Source organism: Gracilinanus agilis, chromosome 6 (genome assembly GCF_016433145.1).
Source record: "Gracilinanus agilis isolate LMUSP501 chromosome 6, AgileGrace, whole genome shotgun sequence".
Lineage (NCBI taxonomy): Eukaryota > Metazoa > Chordata > Mammalia > Didelphimorphia > Didelphidae > Gracilinanus > Gracilinanus agilis.
In genome coordinates, this window is record NC_058135.1 from 277,499,868 (window position 1) to 277,525,545 (window position 25,678).

At 35.0% G+C, this 25,678-nt stretch overlaps 3 protein-coding genes across 3 annotated transcripts; all 3 read right to left on the reverse strand.

The window, feature by feature from the left end:
* Window positions 1–5,545: 5,545 nt before the first annotated feature.
* On the reverse strand, window positions 5,546–6,505 carry LOC123251738 (olfactory receptor 5M10-like). The gene has a single exon (XM_044681031.1). It carries the CDS (start codon window positions 6,491–6,493, stop codon window positions 5,546–5,548), a length of 948 nt encoding a protein of 315 aa, XP_044536966.1. The 5' UTR covers window positions 6,494–6,505.
* An 8,225-nt stretch (window positions 6,506–14,730) lies between these two features.
* LOC123252669 (olfactory receptor 5M10-like) lies at window positions 14,731–15,687 on the reverse strand. The gene has a single exon (XM_044681936.1). The coding sequence runs from the start codon at window positions 15,685–15,687 to the stop codon at window positions 14,731–14,733; it is 957 nt and encodes a 318-aa protein (XP_044537871.1).
* Window positions 15,688–23,353: 7,666 nt separating this feature from the next.
* LOC123251574 (olfactory receptor 1020-like) lies at window positions 23,354–24,295 on the reverse strand. Its single transcript, XM_044680873.1, has one exon. It carries the CDS (start codon window positions 24,293–24,295, stop codon window positions 23,354–23,356), a length of 942 nt encoding a protein of 313 aa, XP_044536808.1.
* Window positions 24,296–25,678: the final 1,383 nt, after the last annotated feature.

Sequence of the window (25,678 nt, forward strand, 5' to 3'; positions counted from 1 at the left end):
ACCTCTGTTTCTGTCCAAAAACCATCTTTTCCAGAAAATCAGCATTCATTCACTTTACTTTAGGCATTTTCGGCATGGGAAAATAATGAGGCAAAGCAAGGCACATATCTCAAGGATATATAAAACCTGCATGTCATTGTCTTCCCTATCTCTATGGACAAAGATTTTCCAACAATTATATTAAGGGAGCAATCAATAGACTTTTATTCATAGGAAAATTGGCCCCGTTAGATTGTGATCTATGGGGATTTTTTCCCCCGCAAAACACTCAGAAGGAACAATTAAAAGTTTTTAAATGAGTATAAAACTTGAGGGTAAGTATTCATCTGCAGAATCGTGTTTGTTTTTCTTTTTTTCTAATGAGCTACTTTCTCATTTGTCATACATGTCCACTTTAATAACTATGTAGCAACACCCATGAATGTACAAATTTAAGTAATTTTATATCAGGATTAGCATGAGATGGAAAACAAAAATCATAATAGCCTCATGTTACTGATAAGGAGACTGAAATTCAAAGAAATACAGACATTTCTCAAGGAAAACATATCTGATACTTGGCAGATGCTCGTGCAGGACAGAAAGCAAGCCCAACTTCCTTCAAAATACATCCCTCAGCCAGCTGTTCCAGGAACAATCCATTGTGTTAGTAGTTTGTGAGGTGAGGAATATTTTAATAGAACTAGATGTCATTGTGTATCTTTGTTTTGAAATGGATTTATATGAACATACTAACTTACAAATAACATTCCACCTCTCCTCTCCATGGAGTGCACTTTCTCCTCTTAGAATCCTTACCTCCCTTCCAGGCTCAGGCAAAATGTCTCTTTCTTCATGATTCCTTTATTGATCCTCTCAACTATGGAGCCCATCCCAATGCATCTAGGTAAAGCATGATATTCTGGAGTGTTCTCTCTCTACTTGCTCTAGGTTCTCCTGAGTGCAGTCTGCCCCTCAAACAAACTAGCACCTCACTCAAAATGAAAAAAAAACACTCATTTTATTTACATTGTATTTGCTTCGATTGTCCCCCCCTTTAGAATATAAGTTTGATAAGGGTTGTTTCATTTCTTTGTATCTCCGGAGGCTAGCACATTTTGTTGGTGTTGTTGTTCAGTCATTTTCTATTCTTTTTGACCTATTTGAAGTTCTCTTGGCAAAAATAGTAGGGGGCTTTGCCATTGTCTTCTCCAGCTCATTTTCCAGATGAAGAAACTGAGTTAAAAAAAAAAAAAGATTAAGTGACCTCCTCAAGGTCACACAGGTTATAAGTGTTTGAGGCCATATTTGAATGCATGAAGATGAACCTTCCTGATTCCAAGCCAGTGTTCTATTCCCTGAACTGCCTAGCTGCCCAGCACATAGTAGGCACTTAATAATAGATATTGGTTGACTGACTGATAATAACAGTATCTAGTAAAGTGTCTATGATGTCAAAATCATAGATAAATGTTGATTGATTGCTGAATTTATGATGTTCTAATGGTGGTTCCTCCCTCTCCCCACATAGACTATACTTCTACCATGCCTTAATTAGTGGCCTTTGTAAGTAACTATAACTGGGGTGGGAGAGAGTGACTACCAAAACAAAAAAGCCCATGACCTGATCACAAAGCTTTGGATCATGAGGCTTTCAATTTAACTCTACAGGTCTTGAGAAGACTGGCATAAAGTCTATTATTAGACCCACATTTGAAACCTTTTTAGTGTGGTAGCAATAGGACATGTCAAAGTTTGTTCCCTGATGACTTAGTCTTCAAGAACCCCCAAATATGTCCTCTTTTACAATGAGATATCATAGTAGAAATTCTGGAATAATATCATCAGTAATATATATTTTGTATTTATGGGTATATTTCCTTTTCATTAAAAAAATACTAAATTTATGGGGACTCTGAAGAACAGTTAGACTGATATACTTAAATTATTTCTTCTTTGACTGTTTTGTTGATGTCTTTTCATTCTCAGTATCTAGCACAGTGCATGGCAGAGAGTTGACATTCAATAAGTATTCAATAATTATAATAATATAATATAATAATAATAAAATTCTGGGATAGAAAACTCTTAGTGATGAAGTTTATGATATGTACAGGGAAGAATAGTACCTCTGGTGTGATGTCTTGGTGAGCCCTTTTCAGGTCTGCTTTCTTCCTTTGGTGTCTACCTGCCACCCAGCTCTCATTTGTGGCTCCAAGTAGCTCAGTGGCCTCAGCCAGGTAAATTCTCTGCACAGGTGGGATAAACCAGATTGAGGGTAACTGATGCCTCAAACTCATCAGTAAGTGAAGGGAGTTCCCATCCCAGGCATGTGAAGACTTGCTCTGGTTGAAGAGGCTAATGAGAGCAATTTGTTCCAATGGCCATGAAGGCAGATGAAGCAAGTGCTGTGTACTGCTTAGAACAGTGATGGTGAACCTTTTAGAGAGGTAGGGAATGTCCTCAGGCATACTTGGAGAGGGGGAGGGGAGCAACCAGCCCCATATCCCTCTGGCTGTCTAAAAAATTCTGGTGAACACTTTGCTGAGGCAATGATATGTGTGTCCACAGAGAGGGCTTTGAGTGTCCTCTCTAGCATGTTTTCCCTAGGTTCACCATCATGGACTTAAAATTTAGATGATAACAACAACAACAACAACAACAACAACAACAACAACAACAACAACAACAACAACAACAACAACAACAACAACAGAAAGTCATCCACTGTATCCTCAGATCCAGTTGTCTTGATTTTTGTCTTGCCACTGGACTTTGATGATTCTGGAAGAGAGGATGAAGCTGATTGCTTTGTGAAACTCTGCCTCACTTCAATCCTATTTGTGCATAAGTCAAATGACATCAGTGATGCCATTTTGGTCCTCTTTGAGTGCAAAGAACAACAGCCAACCAACTGGTGATGGTACAAAGGAGGCTAGGAAAACAAACTTCTGAATTGACTCAAAAAATTTTTATGGCTAAAATGTCTCATTAGCCAAGGCTTTCAGCTATTTGGCACTGTGATGGTTTAGGGGAAATAATACACTGAAATTCACAGTCTAGTTTCCAATGTTCTTTATACAATATCTGGGACTATTAATCAATCAATAATAAATTAAAAAGTGCTTCCTGTTTGCCAAGCATAGGGAATGCATAGATAGAAATGAAAGTATAAATTTTAAAAGAATATGCCACCGGTGGCAAGTCATTTGACTTCACTTTGAAACTTCATGGCAGGGTGTTAGTGTGCTAGTTGGAAAAAAATTATTTTTCTTTTGTTTTTGTCAATAATATAAAGGTGAAGAAATTGTTCTTTATTTTAGAATAAAGGGTAGCATTGGATTAAGGATTAATATTAAAGATTGAAAAGAAAATGTAAAAAAGAAAGAAAAGTTGAAATATTCTACAAAATAATTACAGAAAAAAGAAAAAGTAAACAAGATTCTGCAGCTGAATATGCTACAAATAAGAAAGCAATTAATTAAAATGGAGAGGAAGAAAAAAATGAAAAAAATTGTATTTTTCAATTAAATATTAATTGTTAATTTAAAAATACATACTTAGTTCACAAATGAAAGCAATGACCTTTATGCTTGTGTACTTCTAAATGTTTACCACTGCACAATCTCCAGACCTTTGGTGCTCAGGACTAAGCATCTAAGAAAAATGCCAGGCACAGGTATTTGGGAACTTTGTGTTCTGTATTTTTAGTTTGCTCTGTGTTCCTCAAAATCATTCCATATTCATAGAGACTACTTAACCTAATACTCCTCTAATATCAACTTTGGGAACACCATCCAGGATTTTGTATTTAGTCCAGTCAACTGTGAGAAGCTTTTCTCCCTTGAATCAGATGCCCAAATACAGAATACTAGAATTAATAGAATTGTAGAATGCAAGAGTTCACTTGGTCTTGAAGAGATCCACTTAGAGATAACGCTGGTATTAGAGAGAGTAAGGACTGAATTTGATCTTCTTTCAGATACTTACAAGGTATAGAATCTTGGGGAAATTACTACACTTTCCATGACCTCAATTTTATAAACTGTAAAATAGGGACAATCATATCACTTCCTGAACTTATTGGTGACAATCAACTGAGATTGTATTTGAACAGGCTGCTGTAAATCCTAATGTTTGATATAAATATTAGCCATTATTATTATTATTATTATTATTATTATTATTATTATTATTATTATTATTATTATTATTAGTCCAACCAATGGCCAAATAAGAATTTCCTCTACAATATGGCCAGTGAATGATCAGCCAGTCTTTTGTTGGAGATTTCCAGGTAGAGGGAGCCATCAATGCCTATGGCAATCCATTCTGCTTTGGTGCAGCACTAATTGTTTATTTTTTTCTACCCTGACAATGAGCCTAAATTTGCTTCTTATATATTTCTCCTACTTCTTGGACCAAACAGAACACATCTCCTCCCGAGATCATTGGTAAACCAGTCAGATACTTTTACAAGAAGTAATCATGGCTTCTCTCCCCACATCCTCATCATTATAACTTTTACAGATTAAATCCTCAAAGTTCTTTCAATTGACATACTCTTCACATAACCTTATGACAACATCTAGTATAAACAAAATAATGTAAGAATGAGTTTCAGTTTAGTTTCTTAATTTTGTAATAATTTAATGAAATTATAAATGTGAGTAAATACATACTTTACAAAAGTAATGTTATAAAAATAAAAAAAATGTTTCAGTTAAATTATCATCTTTTAAAATCATTTTAGTATATATTTTTTCATATTTCAACCATTGAGGGGCAAAAAAGAAAAAAAATAAATAAAACAATTATAACACATATGCATTTTCAAAAAAAAATTGATCATTAGCTATATCCCCCAAAAAAGAGACATATTCTCCATATCTTGCCAAATGAGTGAATTTTGACAAATCCAAAGTCCAAGATTGATCTTCAGTGTGTACAGCTTTATACAAAGAATGCTCTAATATTATTCATCAATGTCCACATAGCCTTTGGGACCTTTTAGTAAGGTGCAAAGAGATCTGCTATGCGAAAATAAATAGAAAACAATCATCATTGCCTAAAAATATTGAGTATATGTGTTTTAGATGTTATAAGCCCCTGAAAAGTAGTGACTTTTTTCTCATTGTTACTCCCATTGCTAAGTATATAAAAATAATTGCGAATGATAGCATACATAATGGGAAGAGCACCAGATTTGCTATCAGTTAAATTGCATTTGAATTGTGAGTGTGTTTTATCTTTTAAAGCATCTGAGTGACATAATGGACAAAATGCTGTCTGATGTCAGAAAAAGTAGATTTCATAACGTTCATTTACCTTAGATTCCCAGCTGTAAAATGGGGATAAAAATAGCTGACTTCAAATGTCTATGAGGAGCAAATGAAAAAATTTTGAAAAAAAGACATAGCTTAATGCCTGGCACATGGTAGGAGCTTCATAAATTCTCATTTCTTTCCTCTTCCAGGGGAAGGTAGTTCCCTGAATCAATTTCATTATTTGTAAAAATGGGAGGGTTTGATTCATTTCCTCTATAAGACCTGTGATCCTATGAAATTCATCCTTCCATTTTTGTGAATATTTTTCCCTGGAATACTTTCTTCATGGCCTCAATGACATCTTTATTTCTGAGACTGTAGATTAAGGGATTTAACATGGGACTCACAAAGGTATAAAAGACAGCAATTGTTTTGGATTCTTCTACAGACTGCTCAGAAGGAGGTCTTAAGTACATGCAGAAAAGGGTCCCATAGAAGAGAATGACAGAGGTAAGATGGGACCCACAGGTAGAGAAGGCCTTTTGTCTGCCTTCAGCAGATTTGATTCTTAAAATGGCAGCAAAGATGAAAATGTAAGAACATAGAATGGTGAGGAGAGAGCTTAAGAGAGTAAAGCCAGCTACTATGAACATGGCCATTTTTTTAACATAGACATCAGAGCAAGCCAATAGTATGAGAGGAGGGTCAGCACAGTAGAAGTGATTAATTTCATTGGGTCCACAGAAGGACAAATGGAAAGTCAGCAGAGTCTGAGAAAGACCATTCAGGAAGCCATAGACATAGGGGACAATGACCAGGCAGAGGCAGACATTTTGGTTCATTTTGGTGCTGTAATGCAGGGGGCTGCTGATGGCCACGTAGCAATCAATAGCCATTGAAGCAAGGATGTAAAACTCTGTAATCACCAGGGCAATGAAGGAAAGACACTGGGTGAAACATCCTGCATAGGAGATGGCCTTTCTCTCTGAGAGGAAATGGACTAGCATCTGAGGAGTGATGTTGGAGGAGTAACACAAATCCACAAAGGAGAGATGACTGAGGAAAAAGTACATAGGAGTGTGGAGTCGAGGACTGTTATAGATCAACATGATCATACCCACATTCCCCACCAGGGTGATGATGTAGATCACCAAGAAGACTACAAAAAGGATTTTCTGAAGTTCTGGGTCCTCAGTTAGTCCCAGGAGGATAAATTCAGTCACCTTAGTATGGTTTAGATGAGGCATTTTCTCATGTCCTATTAACTGAGAGATGTACAGATTAGCAGGCATTTGAGAGTGGTTTCATTAAATGAAAGCTAATTTTTGCATCATTTTGAGATGCTCTACCAAACATGAATATTCATACATAACTCTGTAGCATCTTTCTTTCTCTTTCTTGCATTTTTTCTTTCTTTCATCCCTCTCTCCTTGTTTCATTTTCTTCCTTCCCATCTTCCTATCTTCCTGTATTCTCTCTATCACCTCTTGCCTCCTTTTATTCCCTCTCTTTCTTTTGGTCTCTTTTGTTCTCTGTAGCCCTTTGCTTTTATCTCTTTGTCTGTCTTTTTGTTTATTAATTTCTTTATTTCTCACATGCACACATACATACCCAAAACTTTTCACATATAGGGCATACTAAATTTTCTCTATCCGTGTGTCTGTCTCTGAGTCTGTCTGTGTCTGTGTCTGTCTGTCTGTCTGTCTGTCTCTCTCTCTCTCTGTCTCTATATCTATCTATCTATCTACAAATTTGTGTATATATATATATATATATATATAAATGTTCTCCTAAATACATTTATCATATTATTCTGAATATCATTATTTGAATCAATTTTTATACCTACCTGAGTTCAGAAAATGTGATTTTTTAAAATTTTAAACCCTTAACTTCTGTGTATTGACTTATAGGTGGAAGATTGGTAAGGGTAGGCAATGGGGGTCAAGTGACTTGCCCAGGGTCACACAGCTGGGAAGTGGCTGAGGCTGGGTTTGAACCTAGGACCTCCTGTCTCTAGGCCTGGCTCTCAATCCACTGAGCTACCCAGCTGCCCCCTAGAAAATGTGATTTTACAAGAGATGAATCTAAATGCAAAAGGAAAAGTAACCAGACTACTAAAAAACACAATGCACATGGTATAATCCTGCCTTACACATTTATTAGCTGTGTGACCCTGATTACTTTATTTGTTCCTATTTCTTCTCAATTCCTCACTCATAAAATTGAGACAATAAGATCAATTTTCCTAAATGGTTGTCATGAGGATCAAAAGAATGATTATGTATGAAGTGTTTTGAAAAGATTAAAGTAATATACAAATACTAATTAGTATTATCACCATCTTCATTACTGGCACTGCAATATTTCACTAAAAACTCATGATCTTATTAAAGTAAAATAGTAATTGGGGGTATGTTTTCACTATCTTAGCCAGATTTGAGGGTACCAAGTCAGGTATTCAATATCCCTTTCTCCAAAGAAATGTTTTTTTTTATTATTTTCATTAATAATTTCATGTAATTTATTAAATCATGGTGTTTGTTTCTTTGGCATCCCTATTAGAAGTACTAAATTCTCTTTGACCTTGAAGATCCTAAGAATATCATATTTAAAATACTTTGAAAAATATTGCAGTAGTAAGGTAGTCAGATCACAAAGGATATAATGTATTAGAGATGAATTTGGCAGTAGAAATTATAATTCAGAGCTTTTAAACTGTTATTCTAAAAATCCTATTAACTCATATGTTTTTTTTAAACCCTTACCTTACATCTTGAAATACACAGTATTGGCTCCAAAGCAGAAGAGTGGTAATGGTAGGCAATGGGGGTCAAGTGACTTGCCCAGGGTCACACAGCTGGGAAGTGTCTGAGGCCATATTTGAACCTAGGACTTCCTGTCTCTGGGACTGGCTCTCAATCCACTGAGCTACCCAGCTGCCCCCAACTCATGTGTTTTTTTATCTATTCTATGTGATGGTTTATTTGTGTAAGCAGATAGGCCTACTTAGACATAATTTTTTTTATTAAAACTGGCTAGATCTCTTATGATTTTGTGTCTGAGCTAAAGTAGTATCCAGGCCTCAGATGAAGTGACATGTAGATCTCAAGCTCATGATTGCCCAAACCTGATTTTGAATATAAATTTTATAACAAATTGTAGATATGAAAACAAGAGTCTATTTTCCAATTCTAATAAATAATATTTTCAAGTTGATATAAAATGAAGATATTTAAAAGCAAAGTAAGAGACTTATTCTTAGCTTCTAGGGAAAAGGAAGGAAGGAAGGAAAAGAGGAAGAGAAAGATAGAAAGAAAGAAAGAAAGAAAGAAAGAAAGAAAGAAAGAAAGAAAGAAAAGAAAGGAAGCAAGGAAGAAAGAAAGGAAGGAAGAAAGAAAAAAGAAAAGTAGGGAGGAAGAAAGAAAAGAAAGGAAGAAAGAGAGGGAGGGAGGGAGGGAGGAAGGAAAGAAGGAAGAAAAAGGAAAGAGAGAGAGAAGGAAAGAGAGAGATGGAAGGAAAGAAAAAAGAAAGAAAACAAGGGAAGAAAAGAAAAGAAAGAGAAAGAGAAAGAGAAAGAAATATTATCTACCTGTCAAAATGGTAACATCTTTCAACAGTACCATACTGTTTATTTCACAAGAGGATCCTGGCCTGGGCGATTATTTTTCTATGTACCTTCTTGCACTGGGTGAGAGATTAGACCAGATGACCTCCTATATACTTTTCCCTTCTAAGAGTGATCCAAAGTCATAAAACAGAGATGTTTGTATCACAATATATTTCTTGGATGTTTTCCCTGATGAATAACCTAAACAAATCCCTAATAAGCAATTAAAATCTTCATTCTTGAGGTATCACTAGAGAACCATATCAATTAGAGGAAGGTTTTTTTTTATTCTATTTTTTTACTGATTCTGCTCAGTGCCTGTGCTCCTGTGTGATATGGTCCTCCCTTCCTTTGCTTCATAGGTATATTCTTGAAGGCATGTATGTTCATTAGCCCATCTTTAACTATTGGAATGTTGTTTGGTCATCAAAAATCCTACCTTGCTGGGGGCAGCTGGGTAGCTCAGTGGATTGAGAGCCAGACCTAGAGACGGGAGGTCCTAGGTTCAAATCCAGCCTCAGACACTTCCTAGCTGTGTGACCCTGGGCAAGTCACTTGACCCCCATTGCCTACCCTTACCACTCATCCACCTATAAGTCAATACACAGAAGTTAAGGGTTTAAAAAACAAAAAAAAATCCTACCTTGCATCCTTTTACAAAGAATCTTTTGGTGATCCAAAGCTAATAGGTGACCTGGTGGATAGAGTGTTGTTCTTGGAGTCAAAAGAACTTGAATTCAAGTTCCACTTCAGACAATTCCTAAAGGTTTGACTCAAAGTGAGTCACTTGACCTCTCTGAGCCTCAGTTTCTTCATCTATGAAATAAGGGCACCTACCAGACATTGTTGTTGAGAAGATCAATTGAGAATGCCTGTTGTGGTATTTTTGTAAGTTCTATGTGAATGTTATTCATTGATATGAAGTACATAAATAGGCTGTTTAGGGTTATTAATTTAAAATTTTGTAATTCAAGTTTTCTTGCAATGAGGTACACCCATATAGCTGACTGTGGGATGATAGGAAGGAGTGCATTCACTCTTTCAGGTTATGAAGGAACAATGCTTTTTTAAGCTTATCTATTGCTGTTTCATAAATTGTTTTATCTCTGAGAAGATCAAAAAAAGACCTGGTCTTTGGTTTGGACTCTGAGTCTCTTAAGGCTCAGAGTCCTAACGTGGTTCTTGTTGAGGCTCAGCCAGGTGACCTTTTTTTATTTTTATAACTTGGAGGCAAAGTTAAGAATTATATACTTCAAATAAAGATAATAGTGTTAGGTTATTGAAGAATTGGGAAAATTTGGGTTAGTCAGATCAGGAAGGATCAGTGTAGCCTGTGGAAACAAGAGAAGCAGTTCCTTGTGTTTTATTTGAGTGGAGTTAGAATTCCTTAGAGTTAGAAATCCTTTTATATCCTTATATTCTCAATAAATAATTTAATTTATTTTTTATATAAGAAGATTCTCCTTAGCATCCTTGTGCCTGGCCCTGAAGAAGAGCTTCATTTCACTTATATAAACTGAAGATACTTTGTAAGCACAAGGAGCAGAGTATCTAATCAGTTTATATCCATAAACAATTCATTCACCCATTATTTTTTCAAACATAAACTGGTTAATTTTAGAACCAAAACTAAAAGATAGACTATCAGGGATGACTATGCAGTTAGAGATCAAGGAGAGGAAAATGACAAAATAAAGAAATGGCTTAAGGGATTTGGAATTAGTAGATACGGTTTTGAAGCCTACCATGACATTTACTGCTTGTGTTACCTGAGGTAAAACAGTTTCCCTTTCTTTTCTTCCACTTTAATAAGGAAATCAAAAGTATGGTACCAAGAAGAAGCTTGGAACAACCACTCAAAATATTACAGATTAGGTTATTACTCATAAACATGCAAGTATGTGGCTCCTCAGCCTTTCCATCCCACAGACAAGCATCAGTAGGATGGACTGAGAGTCCCGGTCTCTAGGTCTCTATACTTATATCTTTCTGTTGTTACTCAACACATTCACAGGAAGCAAGTAGAAGTATTTGGGGGCAATCTAACCACATATGCTCCCTTTGCCTACATAGATACTTCTCAAACACAAGATCATTATAATTAAGAAAGCTTGTTAATCTTGCATGCCTTTACATTTGCTAACCTGACCTTTGTTTCCATTTGGTTCAGGTATGCCTTTTTAATAATTATAATTAAATTATGAGACTTCTAGTAGCTATAACAACTTTATTACACCAAAGTAGTGATAGTAAAGAGAGAGAAAGGTAGGAAAGAGGTAGAGAGTTGGTTATTTTACTACTCTATTGGATGCCATGATGGAGTGAAGATCTCCACCAACAAAGGTTCCTTCAGGTTCCAAGCTTCAGCCAGAAGACAGTCAATTCCTACTGGGTCTAACCTTATAAGCAGTTTTATCCACCCACTAGCTCTCCCACACCACATCTCAGGAAACAACCACGGTTTCTCAATTTTCCTGGCACCAACTAGGACTAGGGGAGTGGTAGCTATGGGATCAGCTTCCATATCATTGGTTTCAAGCTCCTTTCTCTAAGGGTTTGTTTATACCTGCACATCTCAGTGGTAAATGACCTTCAGGTCACTGAAAAGTAATGTAAAACAAAGGGACATTAATAGAGAGAGAAATTCTGTTCCAACACCTTGCATACATGAAGTTTGCCAAAATAATGGAAATCAAGAAAGGTTTAGAAATCTTGCTTAACTGAAGAGGTCTAGACCATAAATAAGTACATACAAATTTTTGGTACATAAGCTGAAACAATGGTCCACCATGAAGTCACTTCAATCACCTTGAGCCTAACAATAACACCAGTTTTTCTAGTATTCGCATTTTTATAATATATAGAATGAAGGTTTGAACTAGATAATCTCTGAGGTCCCTTCCAACTCTAAATTCCCCTAATGCTATGTTGGATTTATTTGTATAAGTGTGATACTTAATCATTTTGAGACTTTAAAAAAATAATTCAAGGTGGAAACTCCTTCTCCAATGCATACTGTAAATCTGTCCATTACTTAGCAGTCTGTACTTGTGAATATATGTATGTGTGTGTACAGCTTAATAAATCTTCAGTTTGGTTGGCAGCCCAATATCTCTTATCTCCTTCACTGTCCTTTGGAGTCTCTTCCAAACTGTGCTAGCTATGACAATGCATGCATCCAACTCATCATCATCCCTGGAAATTATACTGCCAAAGTAAGTGAACTTATATATTGTCCATTTCTTGTAACCAAAAATTCCATATATGGACGATGTGGTCTTGGGTGGTGGAGAAGCTTTGAAAATGAGATGACCAAGATAAGGTACTGGACACTGAGATCCTTCCTCCAGCTGAACTGCCAAGCAGACAAACTCTACTACAAGGAGCCAACATCTAATGAGTCTTCAAATATGAAGGCCAATAACTAACCATTAAGAATATGGAGATTTATAGTTTAAATGTAAACTGTATAATATAACAAAAAAGGAATCTGATAAATGTTGGAGAGAATGTGGGAAAACTGAGACACAAATGCACTGATATACTATGAACTGATGCAACTATTCTGGAGAACAATTTGCAACCATGCCCAAGGGACCATCAAACTGTGCAGACTCTTTGAACCCAGAAATACCACTAATAGGTCTATATCTCAAAAAAATCATAGATGAGGTATGAGGACATATGTATTAAAAAATACTCATGGCAGTTCTCTTTGTGATGGGGAAGGATTTGAAATTGCAGGGATGTCCATCAGTTGAGGAATTATTGAACAAGTTGGTATATGACTGTAATGGAATAATATTGTGCCATAAGAAATGATGAACAGGGTGAGTTCAGAAAAACCTGGAAAGACTTATATGAAGTGATGCAAAGTGCAGTGAGCAGAATCAGAACATTGGACATAGTAACAGTAATAATGTAAAATGATCAGCTGTGAATGACTTAACTATTATCAAAAATTTAAGCATTTAAGACAATTCCAAGAGACTAATGGCAGCAGAGAAGAATATCCACCACCAAAGAAAGAACTAATGGAGTCGGAATAAAGATTGAAGCACACCATTTTTCACTTTATCCCCTTCATGAGATTTTTTTTCTTGAATAAGCAAAATGGGCCTTCTTTCACAACATGACACTCATGGAAATATGTATTGCATGATTGCCCATGTGCAACCTATATCAAATTAACTGCCTCTTGGGGAGGGAAGGAGGAAAGTAGGGAGGGAGAGAATATGGATCACAAAATTTCAGAAAATTACTCTTGAAAATTGTATCTACATATAACTGGGAAAAATATAATAAAAAATTAAGTGTAAAGCATTTAAAATATATTACCTTATTTGATTCTCACCATAGTCCTTTGAGGTAGTTGATTTTTAGCAGTGTTCTAGAGCCAAGTCCAATTGAGAATTCATTAAAGCCAATCATTAAATTTTTAATGTGAGAATTTATACTTTAGATATTATCAAATGTTACAATTAAGGACTTTGTTTATTGTATTTTTAATTGTCTAGAATTAAGAAAGTAATGGAAAAAATGGTAATAAGATTTTAACCTTAAAAGTGTGTCATGAGAACAATTAGGTGGATCAGTGGATTGAAAATCAGGCCTAGAGAGAGTAGGTCTTTGGTTCAAATCTAGTCTCAGGCACTTCCTGACTGTAAACCTGGACACATTTCTTACCCCCATTGCCTAGTACTTCCTGTTCTTTTGCTTTTAAAACAAAACATAGTATTGATTCTAAGACAGAAGCTAAGGGTTAAAAAAAATGAGTGTCATTTTCATTATGAAAGTTCCAGTAATTAAGCAGTTGATAGTACAACATTGCTATCAATATTTTCACTTTATAAATGAAAAGAGTAAATATTTGAGACATTTTTAAAAGTCAATGACTATGAGGTTTAGTTAGTTGTCAATACTGAATGCCGAGAGGTGTATAGTGGCATGAGTGAAAGTAGGAGGTAAATTCTCCAAAGTTCAAATCCCATTACAGATATTTATAACTCCGAGTAAGTCACTTATCTCTTCTCCCCTCAGTTTCATGATCTGTAAATTATAAGTAACAAAATATCTACATATCAGGGCTATTGTAAGAATAAATATATGCATACAATTATTATTATGATTTTTATTGCTTTGAATTTTTCTCCCCAAATTATGAACAATTGGGAATTTCTAGTGAAATGTATAAAGATATGTAGGGAAAAGGGACAAGGGCTTGAGCCACGATTTCTCCAATATAAGGAATTCTCATATGAGGGAATTTCTGCTATGAATGCAGATTGGCACACTCTGCCAATTATAAGATTAAAGAGCTGCATAGATCACTAATATGCTAAATGAATGACATGAGCTGACACAGTTTGTATATTTCAGCATTAGGGCTTGAACTCACCCCTTCCCATTGCCAACATAGCACTCTGTCCACTCTGTTATGGAATTTCTTATGAAAAGAATAATCAGAGGAATATTATGATTAGCATCTCCACCATTATCATCATTACCATCATCATCATCATAACTGTCATTGCCATCAGCACTACCAAGAAGAATCTTTCCTTGAGGCTATATTATCAGTCTTTATAGTATTTGTGTTCCAGGGAGTTTGCCAGGCTCCTCTTTGTTGCCTGTAAATGAATTGTAAAGGACAATATGGAAATCATAATATAATTGAAGAAATACTTAACTATGGTGTCAGGAGAGTGCATAAGTTGGCTCTGCTATTTACTACTGCTGCTTATTCTATAGCTGTAGAGAAGAGACTTGAAGATTTGAATCAAAGTTTCCTTATTTATTAAATGGGAAGATGACTCAAGTTTTCTTCATTTATTTAAGTTTCCTTACAGTTCATGATTTTATGATCCAATATGTCTATGTAATACATCCTGACATTTTCATGAAGAGTTTTCTCTGGAACATCTTCTTCATGGCCTCAATGACATCCTTATTTCTGAGGCTATAGATCATGGGATTTAGCATGGGGCTCACAAAGGTATAAAAGACAGCAATAGTTTTGGATTCCTCCACTGAATGCTCAGAGGGAGGTCTTAAGTACATGCAGAAGAGGGTCCCATAAAACAGAGTCACTGCTATTAGATGAGATGCACAGGTGGAAAAGGCCTTTTGTCTGCCTTCAGCTGATTTGATTCTCAAAATGGCAGCAAAGATAAAAACATAAGAACAGAGAATTGTAAAGAGAGAGCTTGAGAGAGTAAAGCCAGCTACTATGAACATGGCCATTTTTTTAACATAGACATCAGAGCAAGCCAATAGTATGAGAGGAGGGTCAGCACAGTAGAAGTGATTAATTTCATTGGGTCCACAGAATGACAAATGGAAGGTCAGCAGAGCCTGAGAAAGACCATTCAGGAAGCCATAGACATAGGGGACAATGACCAGGCAGAGGCAGACATTTTGGTTCATTTTGGTACTGTAATGCAGGGGGCTGCTGATTGCCACATAACGATCAATGGCCATTGAAGCAAGGATATAAAACTCTGTAATCACCAGGGCAATGAAGGAAAGACACTGGGTGAAACATCCTGCATAGGAGATGGCCTTTCTCTCTGAGAGGAAATGGATTAGCATCTGAGGAGTGATGTTGGAGGAGTAACACAAATCCACAAAGGAGAGATGACTGAGGAAAAAGTACATGGGAGTGTGGAGTTGTGGACTGTTATGAATCAGAATGATCATACCCAGATTCCCTACCAGAGTAATGACGTAGATCACTAGGAAGACTACAAAAAGGATTTTCTGAAGTTCTGGGTCCTCAGTTAGTCCCAGGAGGATAAATTCAGATACCTTGGTGATGTTCTGTGAAGACATTTCCTTACATCCTATTAATTGAGAGATGTATATATTAGCAAGCAATTAAGAATAAATTTCACTAACCTGAAATATAATGTCCATAACCTTTTAGGATTCTTTAGAAATTATCATCAAAATTTGTGTTTAGCCATTTAGGGCTTCCTTTCTTCTTTCTATATTTGTCTTTCTTTTTCTTCCTTTCTCTCTCTCCCTCTTTCTCATCCTTTTCTTTTTTCTTTATTCATTTGCTCATTTCTTTCCTTCATCCTTCACTTCTTCCCTTTCTCCTTACATATATTTTCATATATATTATATATATTAAAAGGAATAAAAATAGGTATTGTCATATTTCAAATGGTGTATTAAGTCACTTTTATTTTCATATTCTGTGTTCACATGCCCCTTACAACTTTGACATGTTTTAATTTATTTTTCAAAGTTTTTCCTAATTTTGGTATTGCGTATCCTAAAGGTCTTTCCAACTCCATGAGATTTTTTTGTTCTCTGAGTTAAAGTGATTAATTTCTTGGCAAATCTGGACTCTGCAGAGGGCCCTAGTTTTCTGGTTAGGCTCAGTATTTTCACTTAAATACAGATTAGAGCTATACTGAAAGACTTGTCTGAGGAAAAGCTCAAGGCTATGAAAAGATATGATTTAATAAGAATGGAATTCATAAAACAAAAAGGAAGCTGTGACTGTAAGTGTTAATATATGCCAATACTGATTCTTATTTCATAATTGATGTTCTAATACTGTAGTCATTCAATAAATATATTGCTTTTAGCTATTCATAAATTTTTCAACATCTATATTTTTTTCATTATGTTATGTAACATGGATATTTAACCCTAAAGTAACTATTTTGGGCTTAGTATCTTATGAAATAGAGAATTTCCTACCTTTGAAAGTAGTACAGTTTCTTTACACTCAGTCTCCCAGAGTTTAGGTCAGACCAATGTCAGAGGCCAAAAGAAAAATCTGCCAAAGACTCTAGAATATTTAGCTATATTTGGTTGGAATCTGTGTAACATTTCTAAGTTCCCTTTCAGAACTAAGAATCTAGATTTCTTTGATAAAGAAGAGACATTTATATTATTATGACTGTTGCATGTTTTCCCCAAAGAATTCCCCAATTGCATCCCTTAGCAATTAAACTTTTAAATCATAAAAAATCTCAAGAGCATCTAAATAAAATTGATGAGAACTGGATTCTCTCCAATCTTTAACTTTCACCCATTCTTGACCTTTTTTTTCCTTAGCATTTTCCATAGTTCTATTTACATAGCAAGTAATAAATAATTGCTTGCTGATTTACTGAGATCACTGGACCTAAACTTGCTGAAGTGTTGTAAAAATTAATATACATTATTTTAGTTGTAAGTTTGTTCTTATGAATTTCCAATCTTATTTTTATCATATTTCTTCATCTAGTAAAATCTTGTGCTGATTTTAGTATTTTTTAATTTTGCAAAATAATTTTTCAAGAACAGTTTTTCATTGATTACATTTTTGAAAATTTTCAATTAAGAATTTTAATTCTAATTTAATAACCAAATATTGATTCTAAAATAACAATTTAAAATTGATTTTAATTTTGATTAAATCTATTTTCTTTTACTTCCATCTTACCCCAAGAAGTATAAAATGGAAAAAAAAAACAAATGCAATTAGCAAAACTAACCAAAACATCAACTGATTCAACTATATAAATACAAGACGTAGGCAGCAATACACTAAGAGTAGGATATTTTTTTTAAACCCTTGTACTTCAGTGTATTGTCTCATAGGTGGAAGATTGGTAAGGGTGGGCAATGGGGGTCAAGTGACCTGCCCAGGGTCACACAGCTGGGAAGTGGCTGAGGCCGGGTTTGAACCTAGGACCTCCTGTCTCTAGGCCTGACTCTCACTCCACTGAGCTACCCAGCTGCCCAGAGTAGGATATTTTAATATTGGCCGCTCTTTCTTGGATAACTCTAACAGAAAAATAAACAAAAGAGAAAAATAAAACAGAACAAATTGCTGGAGAAACTAGCTAGATATAAAATACTTCTGGCACTTTTTAAATGAGTCTGCTAAAGAATATATATATCCTCAACCTCATATGGAACATTTTTTTATAAAAAATTATCAAGTATTATGAAACAGGCATAATTGATAGGCCAAAACACTATCCAAATAGTAATCTATTCAGTGATTATAAATATGGAGATTTAATGAAATCCTAAATAATGATTATATCAATGAAAATTATAAACAAACAAATAAAATTATTGCAAAAGAAAAAAGATGAAATAATACATAAAGAACCTAGGATATAGCTATGTCGGTTGGTAGAGTAGGAATTATATTTAAAATAATTTAAAAATAGAAATTAGGAATAATTAACTGAACATATATTTAGAAAAATTAATGTCAATAAATAAACAAGCTCAGTAAGTCTAAAACAAGTTGCTGAAAATTAGAGGATAAATAAATGGGAACAAAAATATATATACAAAAGTTAGCACTAAAAGCTAGCTCTGTGAGAATACTAATAAAATTGATATATATTTAGCTTATGAGGGAAGAAAATGAAATCAACAAAATAGCAAAAGTTCAAGAAGAAATTACAATAAAACCAGAAGATATAATGAGAATTACCAGAATTTATTGTATACATTCAACAATCTAATAAAACTGAAAACATGAAAGAAATATCTTCAAAAATATAAAATAACCAAATTAAAAGAAGGCCAAAAAGAGATCTTATGAAATCCAATATCAGAAAATGAAATTGAACTAACTACAGATGAGATAACAAATTAAAAAAAAAAAAGCAAGGAAAAGAAACCCAACTCCTGGTCCTGATAAATTCACATAACTATTTTTTTCAAAACTTTAGATACAAATACTACCAAAAATTATTTTTCAAAATTAGAGAATGTGCTTGACAAAACTCTCTTCATAAGATAAATGTAATTGTAATACCTAAAACAGGGAAGCAAAAAAATGAGAAAATTAGTAATATTAATTCAACTTTAAAGTAAAATTTTGTTAAACAAAACAAAAAATCACTCAATAAATCATTCTATATGACTAAGTTTGACTTATCACAGCTAGGAAGCCCAATGGATAGAATGCTGGGTCTAGAGTCAGGACAATCTAAGTTCAAATTTGATCTCAGACATTTATTTTCTATGTGACCTGGACAAGTCACTTCATGTCTCAATGCCTACATTTCTTCATTTATAAAATGGGAATAATAATACCATTTATTTTGAACAGTTGTTAGGATCAAATGAGATAATTCTAACCTGCTTAGCACAGTGACTTACATAGAAATTGCCATATAAATGCTTATAATTATTTTGTTGTATTGTAATTATTATAAATATTGTCTGGAGTGGTATGAGTATAGTGTAGTAAACACTTAGCAATCAAAATGGCTGAGCTCCAGAAGTTCCAAAGATTCTAAATATGAGTGGAATGGCTTCTATTGGTGTGTTTATGTGAAAGAAGTTAAGGGTTGTAATGTAGGAGCTCTTGTGCTAACCCTGTCATTAATTAACTGTGTTATTGTGGGAAAGTCACTTAATCTCATTGACCCACAGTTTTTTTTTCATTGAAAAATTAAAAAGGTCTGAAGATCTTTGAGGTCCTTTTCTTGTCTAGATATATGATCCAATGTTTCAGTGATCTGAGCTGTGAGGAAATAGATTAAGGTTATTTTGCAAAGAATCAACAAGGCTCCTTTGTTTTCTTGATTATGCTAGGAAAGAGTGATAGAGTTAGAGTAGTGCAGATGATTTAAAGTTATACAGATTAAAGTTATATGGATCAGCCAAGGATTTAGACTGCTTGCTAAAAGTTTAAGAAGCTGTTGGTGTAAACTGAAGGCTTTTCATTTTTTAAGGGATAAACTAGATGCCATCAATTTCTCCTTGGAGTTATACACTGAAACAACTGAATAAACAGTAAAGTTGATACCAAGTTAAATAAATGGTTTTGTTTAGTTGAATGAGCAGGATTTACTAAAAGTAAGGATGACTTGTTCAAGGGAAAATGAAATAGACTGAGACTGACTTCGATCCTAGAAGTTTGTATAGAGCAGATCATCATGTTATCCTTGGAGTCAATTCATCAAATATTGGTCAGATGAGGAATATTTCAAGGACTGAGTTCAAACCATTCCATCCTTAATAGGTTAATTTTGAAACCTATTAATGGTTCATTATCACTGACTCAGAGAAAACTATGCAACCATGACCTGGATGGGGAAGGGGATTAGAATCTTAGTCCTAGTCAAAAATAGTTGCTGACTACTTTTGAAGCTCCCAATATTATTCCACACCTTCGCATCACAAATAGTGGCGGGGTTAGCCACAGCTGTTTATTATAAGATTAAATCAATCAGGTGCAGTTTTCATCAGAATAAAAGGACACAAATAAATTCAACAGCATTTTATTCAGTGTGAAAAAGGGATCCTGTTGGATCCATCTAAACTGGTTGGGGCCCATGTAAGGACTGACAGGTCTTCAGTTTCTGCTTTTTCCCCTAAGCACCTCAGCCATCTTAGTGATTCCATTATTAAAAAAAATAGTCTTCTATATTTCCCCTTGTCCCATTGGTTTTTACTTCTTAATCTTCTTTGGTGATTTGGATTTGAAAAAGATCCTGAAAATGATTCTGCACTGGACACGATGATTTTGCTGCTATTGTAAATATAGATTTAAAAAATCATCTCTCTCTTCACCAAATGCCATCTATTCTTTTTTTCCCTAGAGATACTTAAAACTTTTTTATAGGGAATAAAGTCATGTCTTCCAATACTAATCTCATATTAGCTTCCTCTCTTCCTAATGTATAAAGAAACTATCAGTCTTCAGTGATTTATACCCCCTTTACAAGTAGCCTGATAAAGACTTGCCAGAAAACTTATTACAACAAAATTGAAGATTTACACATAGGAGACCTTAGAATTTAACACCTCTACCTCTCATTTTACATATATGAACATGGAGGTCTAGTTAAGTTAAGTGCCTTCTTCCCTTATGATACTCACTTTATTTTAAAGCTGTTCACTTTGAATCAAGGGAAGCCATGAAGACTCTGGAGCTCTTCCCATAACCTTCATTACTATGAGAAAATTGGCTCCCTAGAACAGAACTACTTATCTCTTCATAGTCTATGAATAGGTCTGAGGGTTTGGTAGAGAGTGGTATTTCTAGTAGTATAGTTCATGAGACTCCATTAATGTTATTTCCTTCTGTGGTTATTACATGATATCATGTAGCCATCCAAATTTAGTGTTCAGAAATAAGTATTTTTTAGTTGGTATATAACATCCCACCCAAAGTATATGACACAATCTTCCCTTTGTGCAAATAGAATCAATAGGAAAATAGACCCAAAATTAGAATATGCATATGGAAAAAGTATAACGTATAGCCCCCAGAATTCCTGCTGCTAGAGTCTTCTATGATGCTTCTTTAAGGTATAATATGGCTTTTCTGGAGTTTTTTATAAAACCTTGAACATATATTTATTCTTGATTGCCCATATATTTTTATCTTTTGATGCATAAACTGCTGCCAGTTTCTATTGTCCTAGAGACAATGCTAGCATGTCAGTCAAAGGAGAAAAAGACTGAAAGGAGAAAAGATCCAGGGGGAGACTAAAGTTCTTTCCTCCACCTATCACACTTCCTTTCAACAAGCAATTCCTCCTTAGTGATGCCTTTCTTTCCTCTCTGAACTAAGGTGCTTGAGTATCTGATTCTAATTAGCTAGAAAATTTTATGTAGGCACCAATGGGAGTGACTAAATTCTTCTGCAAATCCAAAGAGATTTTCTCTCAAACCTATATTTGTATATAGACCTTCTTCCTAACTAGTGAACAATTAGAATGTGTTCTCCTCTAATGAATATATTTGGATATATTATCTTATCAGTTTTTAAAATGAAGTGAGAAAAAAGAATATTTGTCTCTCCACTCAAAGATAAAAAGAAACATTTATTAAAATATGGGATAAGTATAAAATCACATGACTTCTATAAAGGACTTAAATTGACCCAATAAGGTCTTATTCTTACACTGGGGCATGTGTGCTTCATTGTGTCATGGAGATGGCCTTCTGTTCTCAAAGATCTTGCCTCCAAAATGAAAGCTCTACCATCCTCTTCTAAACAGGAAAAGATTCAAGTATGGGACCACTAATGGACTGTCTATCAGTTGTCCAAGTCTACATACATTCAGTTAAATAATGATAGTGATTACAGAAATGGATTTAGAATTAAGAAGAACAGGGAAACTAGGTGTCTCAGGAGAGAGAAAGTCAGACCCGGAGTTCTAGATTCAATTCCGGCTTCAGACACTTCCTAAGTGTGTGAACCTGAGCAAGTAACTTTACCTCAATTGCTTAGCCTTTACCTCTTTTCTGCTTTGTAACCAATACTTACTATCAATTCTAAGATAGAACTCAAAGGCTGAAAAAAAAAGAATTAGGAATACATAAATTCAAATCTTGCCTCAAACCCTCATTAGCTATATATGTCACTTAATTTCTTCTTAGTTTCTTCATCTTTAAAATGGGGATATTAATAATATATTACCTTTCAGGATCCTTGTGAAGATCACATGAGAGAATATTTAAATGCTAGCTATTATATGCAGAGATAATTGTTTAAAGGATATGAAGGTTTTAGCTAGAGGAACAGTTGAAGGTTTTTTATTAAACTGAAACACAATTAAATCTATTTTCCTAACAAGAGTGTCTATACTGACATATTCACAGATTTATGAAGTATTGAAAGAAGTAACACAATGAAATGTACTGATTATAATGGACAGAAAACAATAAATGAAATCTGAATTTCCTAATTGTGACAATGATTTTTGGAAATCTATAAAGGAAATATGACTGAGCCAATGTCACCTAGCTGGACAATATATTAGAACTCAGGTTTCCCAGATTTTTGATCCTTAAGAGATTCATTTTTCACTACTTCATGAATGTCCTTGAAACACTGGTCTGCTAGCTTATTAGAAACTAAGAGATTACAGCTGGTAGGGCAATATATTTCTAGTCCAACCATCTCTTCCACTGAGTCCCTTTCAAACATGCCTCATTGTTCTCTCCTCTGTGTTCTATGGCTCTGTCCATAGAAACTTATATTATATTACAGAGTTAATATTATGTCTTTTTTTTTAATTTAAAGTCCCCTACAATACAAAGAATGTTTGCTCCAGGTTCTATAGTCCCTTTGATATGTGGAATTATATGTTCTCAAATTCTTTCCATTTCTAATAATTTTTAAAATTACCTAGCATTTATATAGTTCTTTAACATTTGGAGAGCACTTTATATATACTATTTCATTTGATGCTCACAACAGATCTGTGAGGTACGTCCTATTATTATCTCCATTTTGTAGATGAGGAAATTGAGCTGGGCAGAGGTTATGAAATATGTCCATCGTCACAAAGCTTGTTAGTTTCTAAGACAAAGTGTCTTTCTGACTCCAAGTGCAACACTCAATCCACTATGAAATCTAGCTTCCCCTAGCATTCTATGTTCTCAGTTCTAATGGCCGTTGTAGTTTTGATATTTCATGCTTTGTGCTTTGTCTTATGTCTGGTACACTAAGTTCCAGTTCTAGTTTCTAATATCTCATCCTTTTCAGTGCTTTCATTTTAAAATCACACTAAAAAGAGGATGAAGATTTTAGTATGAAGACTTTCCTGAAGGAAGCTTTCACCTCTTTGTTCCTCAGACTATAGATCAGGGGGTTCAGCATGGGAATCACCACTGTGTAGAACACGGACACCACTTTATCTTGGTCCATTGAGTAGCTAGAGCTGGGTCGCAGGTACATGAAGAGAATTGTCCCAAAGAAGATGGTGACAGCCATCAGGTGGGAGGCACAAGTGGAGAAGGCTTTGTATCTCCCCTCAGCTGAGCGTATCCTCAAAATGGCAACAATGACATATAGATAAGAAACAATGATAGTCAAGAGGCAACTTAATTCATTAAAACTGGCAAAAGCAAAAATGACTAGTTCATTCACATGAGTATCTGAGCAGGAAAGTTTCAAGAGAGGTGGAGTATCACAGAAAAAATGGTTGATGATATTAGAGCCACAGAAGGACAGCTTAAAAGTTAAAGCTGTATGTATTGCTGCATTGGCAAAACCTGCCAGGTAAGTGCCCGACACCAGTATGATATTGAACCTCTGGGACATGGTGGTGGTATAATGCAAGGGGATGCAGATTGCCACATAGCGGTCATAAGCCATCACAGCCAGCAGAAAACCCTCTATGCCAGCAAAGGAACCAAAGAAGAAAAATTGAGTGGCACAACCACTCCATGAAATGATCTGCTTCTCCACCCAAAAGTTTATGAGCATGTTGGGGGTAATGACAGAGGAGTAACAAAAGTCCACAAAGGACAAATTGCCCAGAAAAAAGTACATTGGGCTGTGAAGTTGTGAATCAATCACAATCAGTAGGATCATCCCCAGGTTTCCCACCACACTGACCACATAGATTAAGAAGAACACCACAAAGAGGATGTGTCGTAGCTCTGGATGGTTGGTGAATCCCAGGAGAATGAATTGGGTCACTGTGCTGTGATTATGCCACACCATTGCCTCAGAAGAAGAGTGTCTACTGTTGGATTAAAAAAAAAATAACTCGATCAGGGAAGAAGAAAGCAGGAGAGGACACAGTGGCCAGAATGGAGAATTACAAAGAATACTGGACTGAGAGTTTGGGGATCTGAGTTTGAATTCTGGCTCCATCACTTTCTACTGGAATGATGTTAGAGAAAAACCCTTCAGCTATTGGGGCATCAGTGTCTGACACTATGGAATATAGGAGCTTTGTTTAGATAACTCATATTATCTCTCCTCTAAACCCTGCAGTGTTGATTTAACTAATTATCCCTTCTCATCTAAGCAGGAAAAAAACAACAACAACAAAAAAACATCCAAGACATCCTGGATGAATAAGGATGGTATCAGTTTCCTCTAGTCTCAAAAGAGGAAAGATGAGTTACAGAGTAAGTTCCAAGATTGGCATTATTGTGTAATAAAATACCAGCATTTTATATGTTATTTTTATGTAGTTTAATAAATATTTACCCTAAATTGTTTCCTTTTCAGGCAGTTTTAGGTGGCATTAATTGGCATTAATGTTGTTTTAAAATACCTTGGATTTGACTAGTGAGAATATTAAGATGTTTATCATTTATTTGTTAATCCTACTTAGATTAAATTGATTTTGTCTTGTATATTCTTAAATCAGGGTTCTTTGTCTCTGAACTTAGTTCATAATTCAGCTAGCCTGTAATGGGGTAAGGTTAGAATCCAGTTCTCTTTTTAATCACTATTAATTACAGGGGGGGGACCTCTTGAACTAGAGTTTAGAAATACAATTCTTTCATAAAATGTTTTAATTCTATGAGAACTATTATTACAGCAATGCTTGCAAAAAGTCCCTGACAATGGGGCAGCTGGGTAGCTCAGTGGAGTGAGAGTCAGGCCTAGAGACAGGAGGTCCTAGGTTCAAACCCGGCCTCAGCCACTTCCTAGCTGTGTGACCCTGGGCAAGTCACTTGATCCCCATTGCCCACCCTTACCAATCTTCCACCTATGAGACAATACACCGAAGTACAAGGGTAAAAAAAAAAAAAAAAAAAAAAAAGTCCCTGACAAGGAAAGTTTGTCATGCTACAGATCTCAAATCTATGAGAATTATTATGACATTTGTATCTTAGCTTTGAAAGGTGGACAAGCTAACTTTGCCCCATCTTAAGGACCCTGAAACCAATCGCTATCCATCACCCTGATGATGCTAGCCAATGATATGATTTTAGTTCTCTTCTTTGTTCTATATTTATAAAAGTGAATTATATATTCAACTCTGGATCTTGAGTATAAAAAGGAGGCAAAATATTGATTCTTTTATTTTGGGGTAAGCACCCTGTTAAAAATATTATCTTGTCCAGAGAAATGTGTCTCCAATTATCC

Excerpts from the sequence above, each read along its gene's own strand:
- LOC123251738 (XM_044681031.1), bottom strand. The coding sequence starts at position 6,493 with ATGCCTCATCTAAACCATACTAAGGTGACTGAATTTATCCTCCTGGGA.
- LOC123252669 (XM_044681936.1), bottom strand. The coding sequence starts at position 15,687 with ATGTCTTCACAGAACATCACCAAGGTATCTGAATTTATCCTCCTGGGA.
- LOC123251574 (XM_044680873.1), bottom strand. The coding sequence starts at position 24,295 with ATGGTGTGGCATAATCACAGCACAGTGACCCAATTCATTCTCCTGGGA.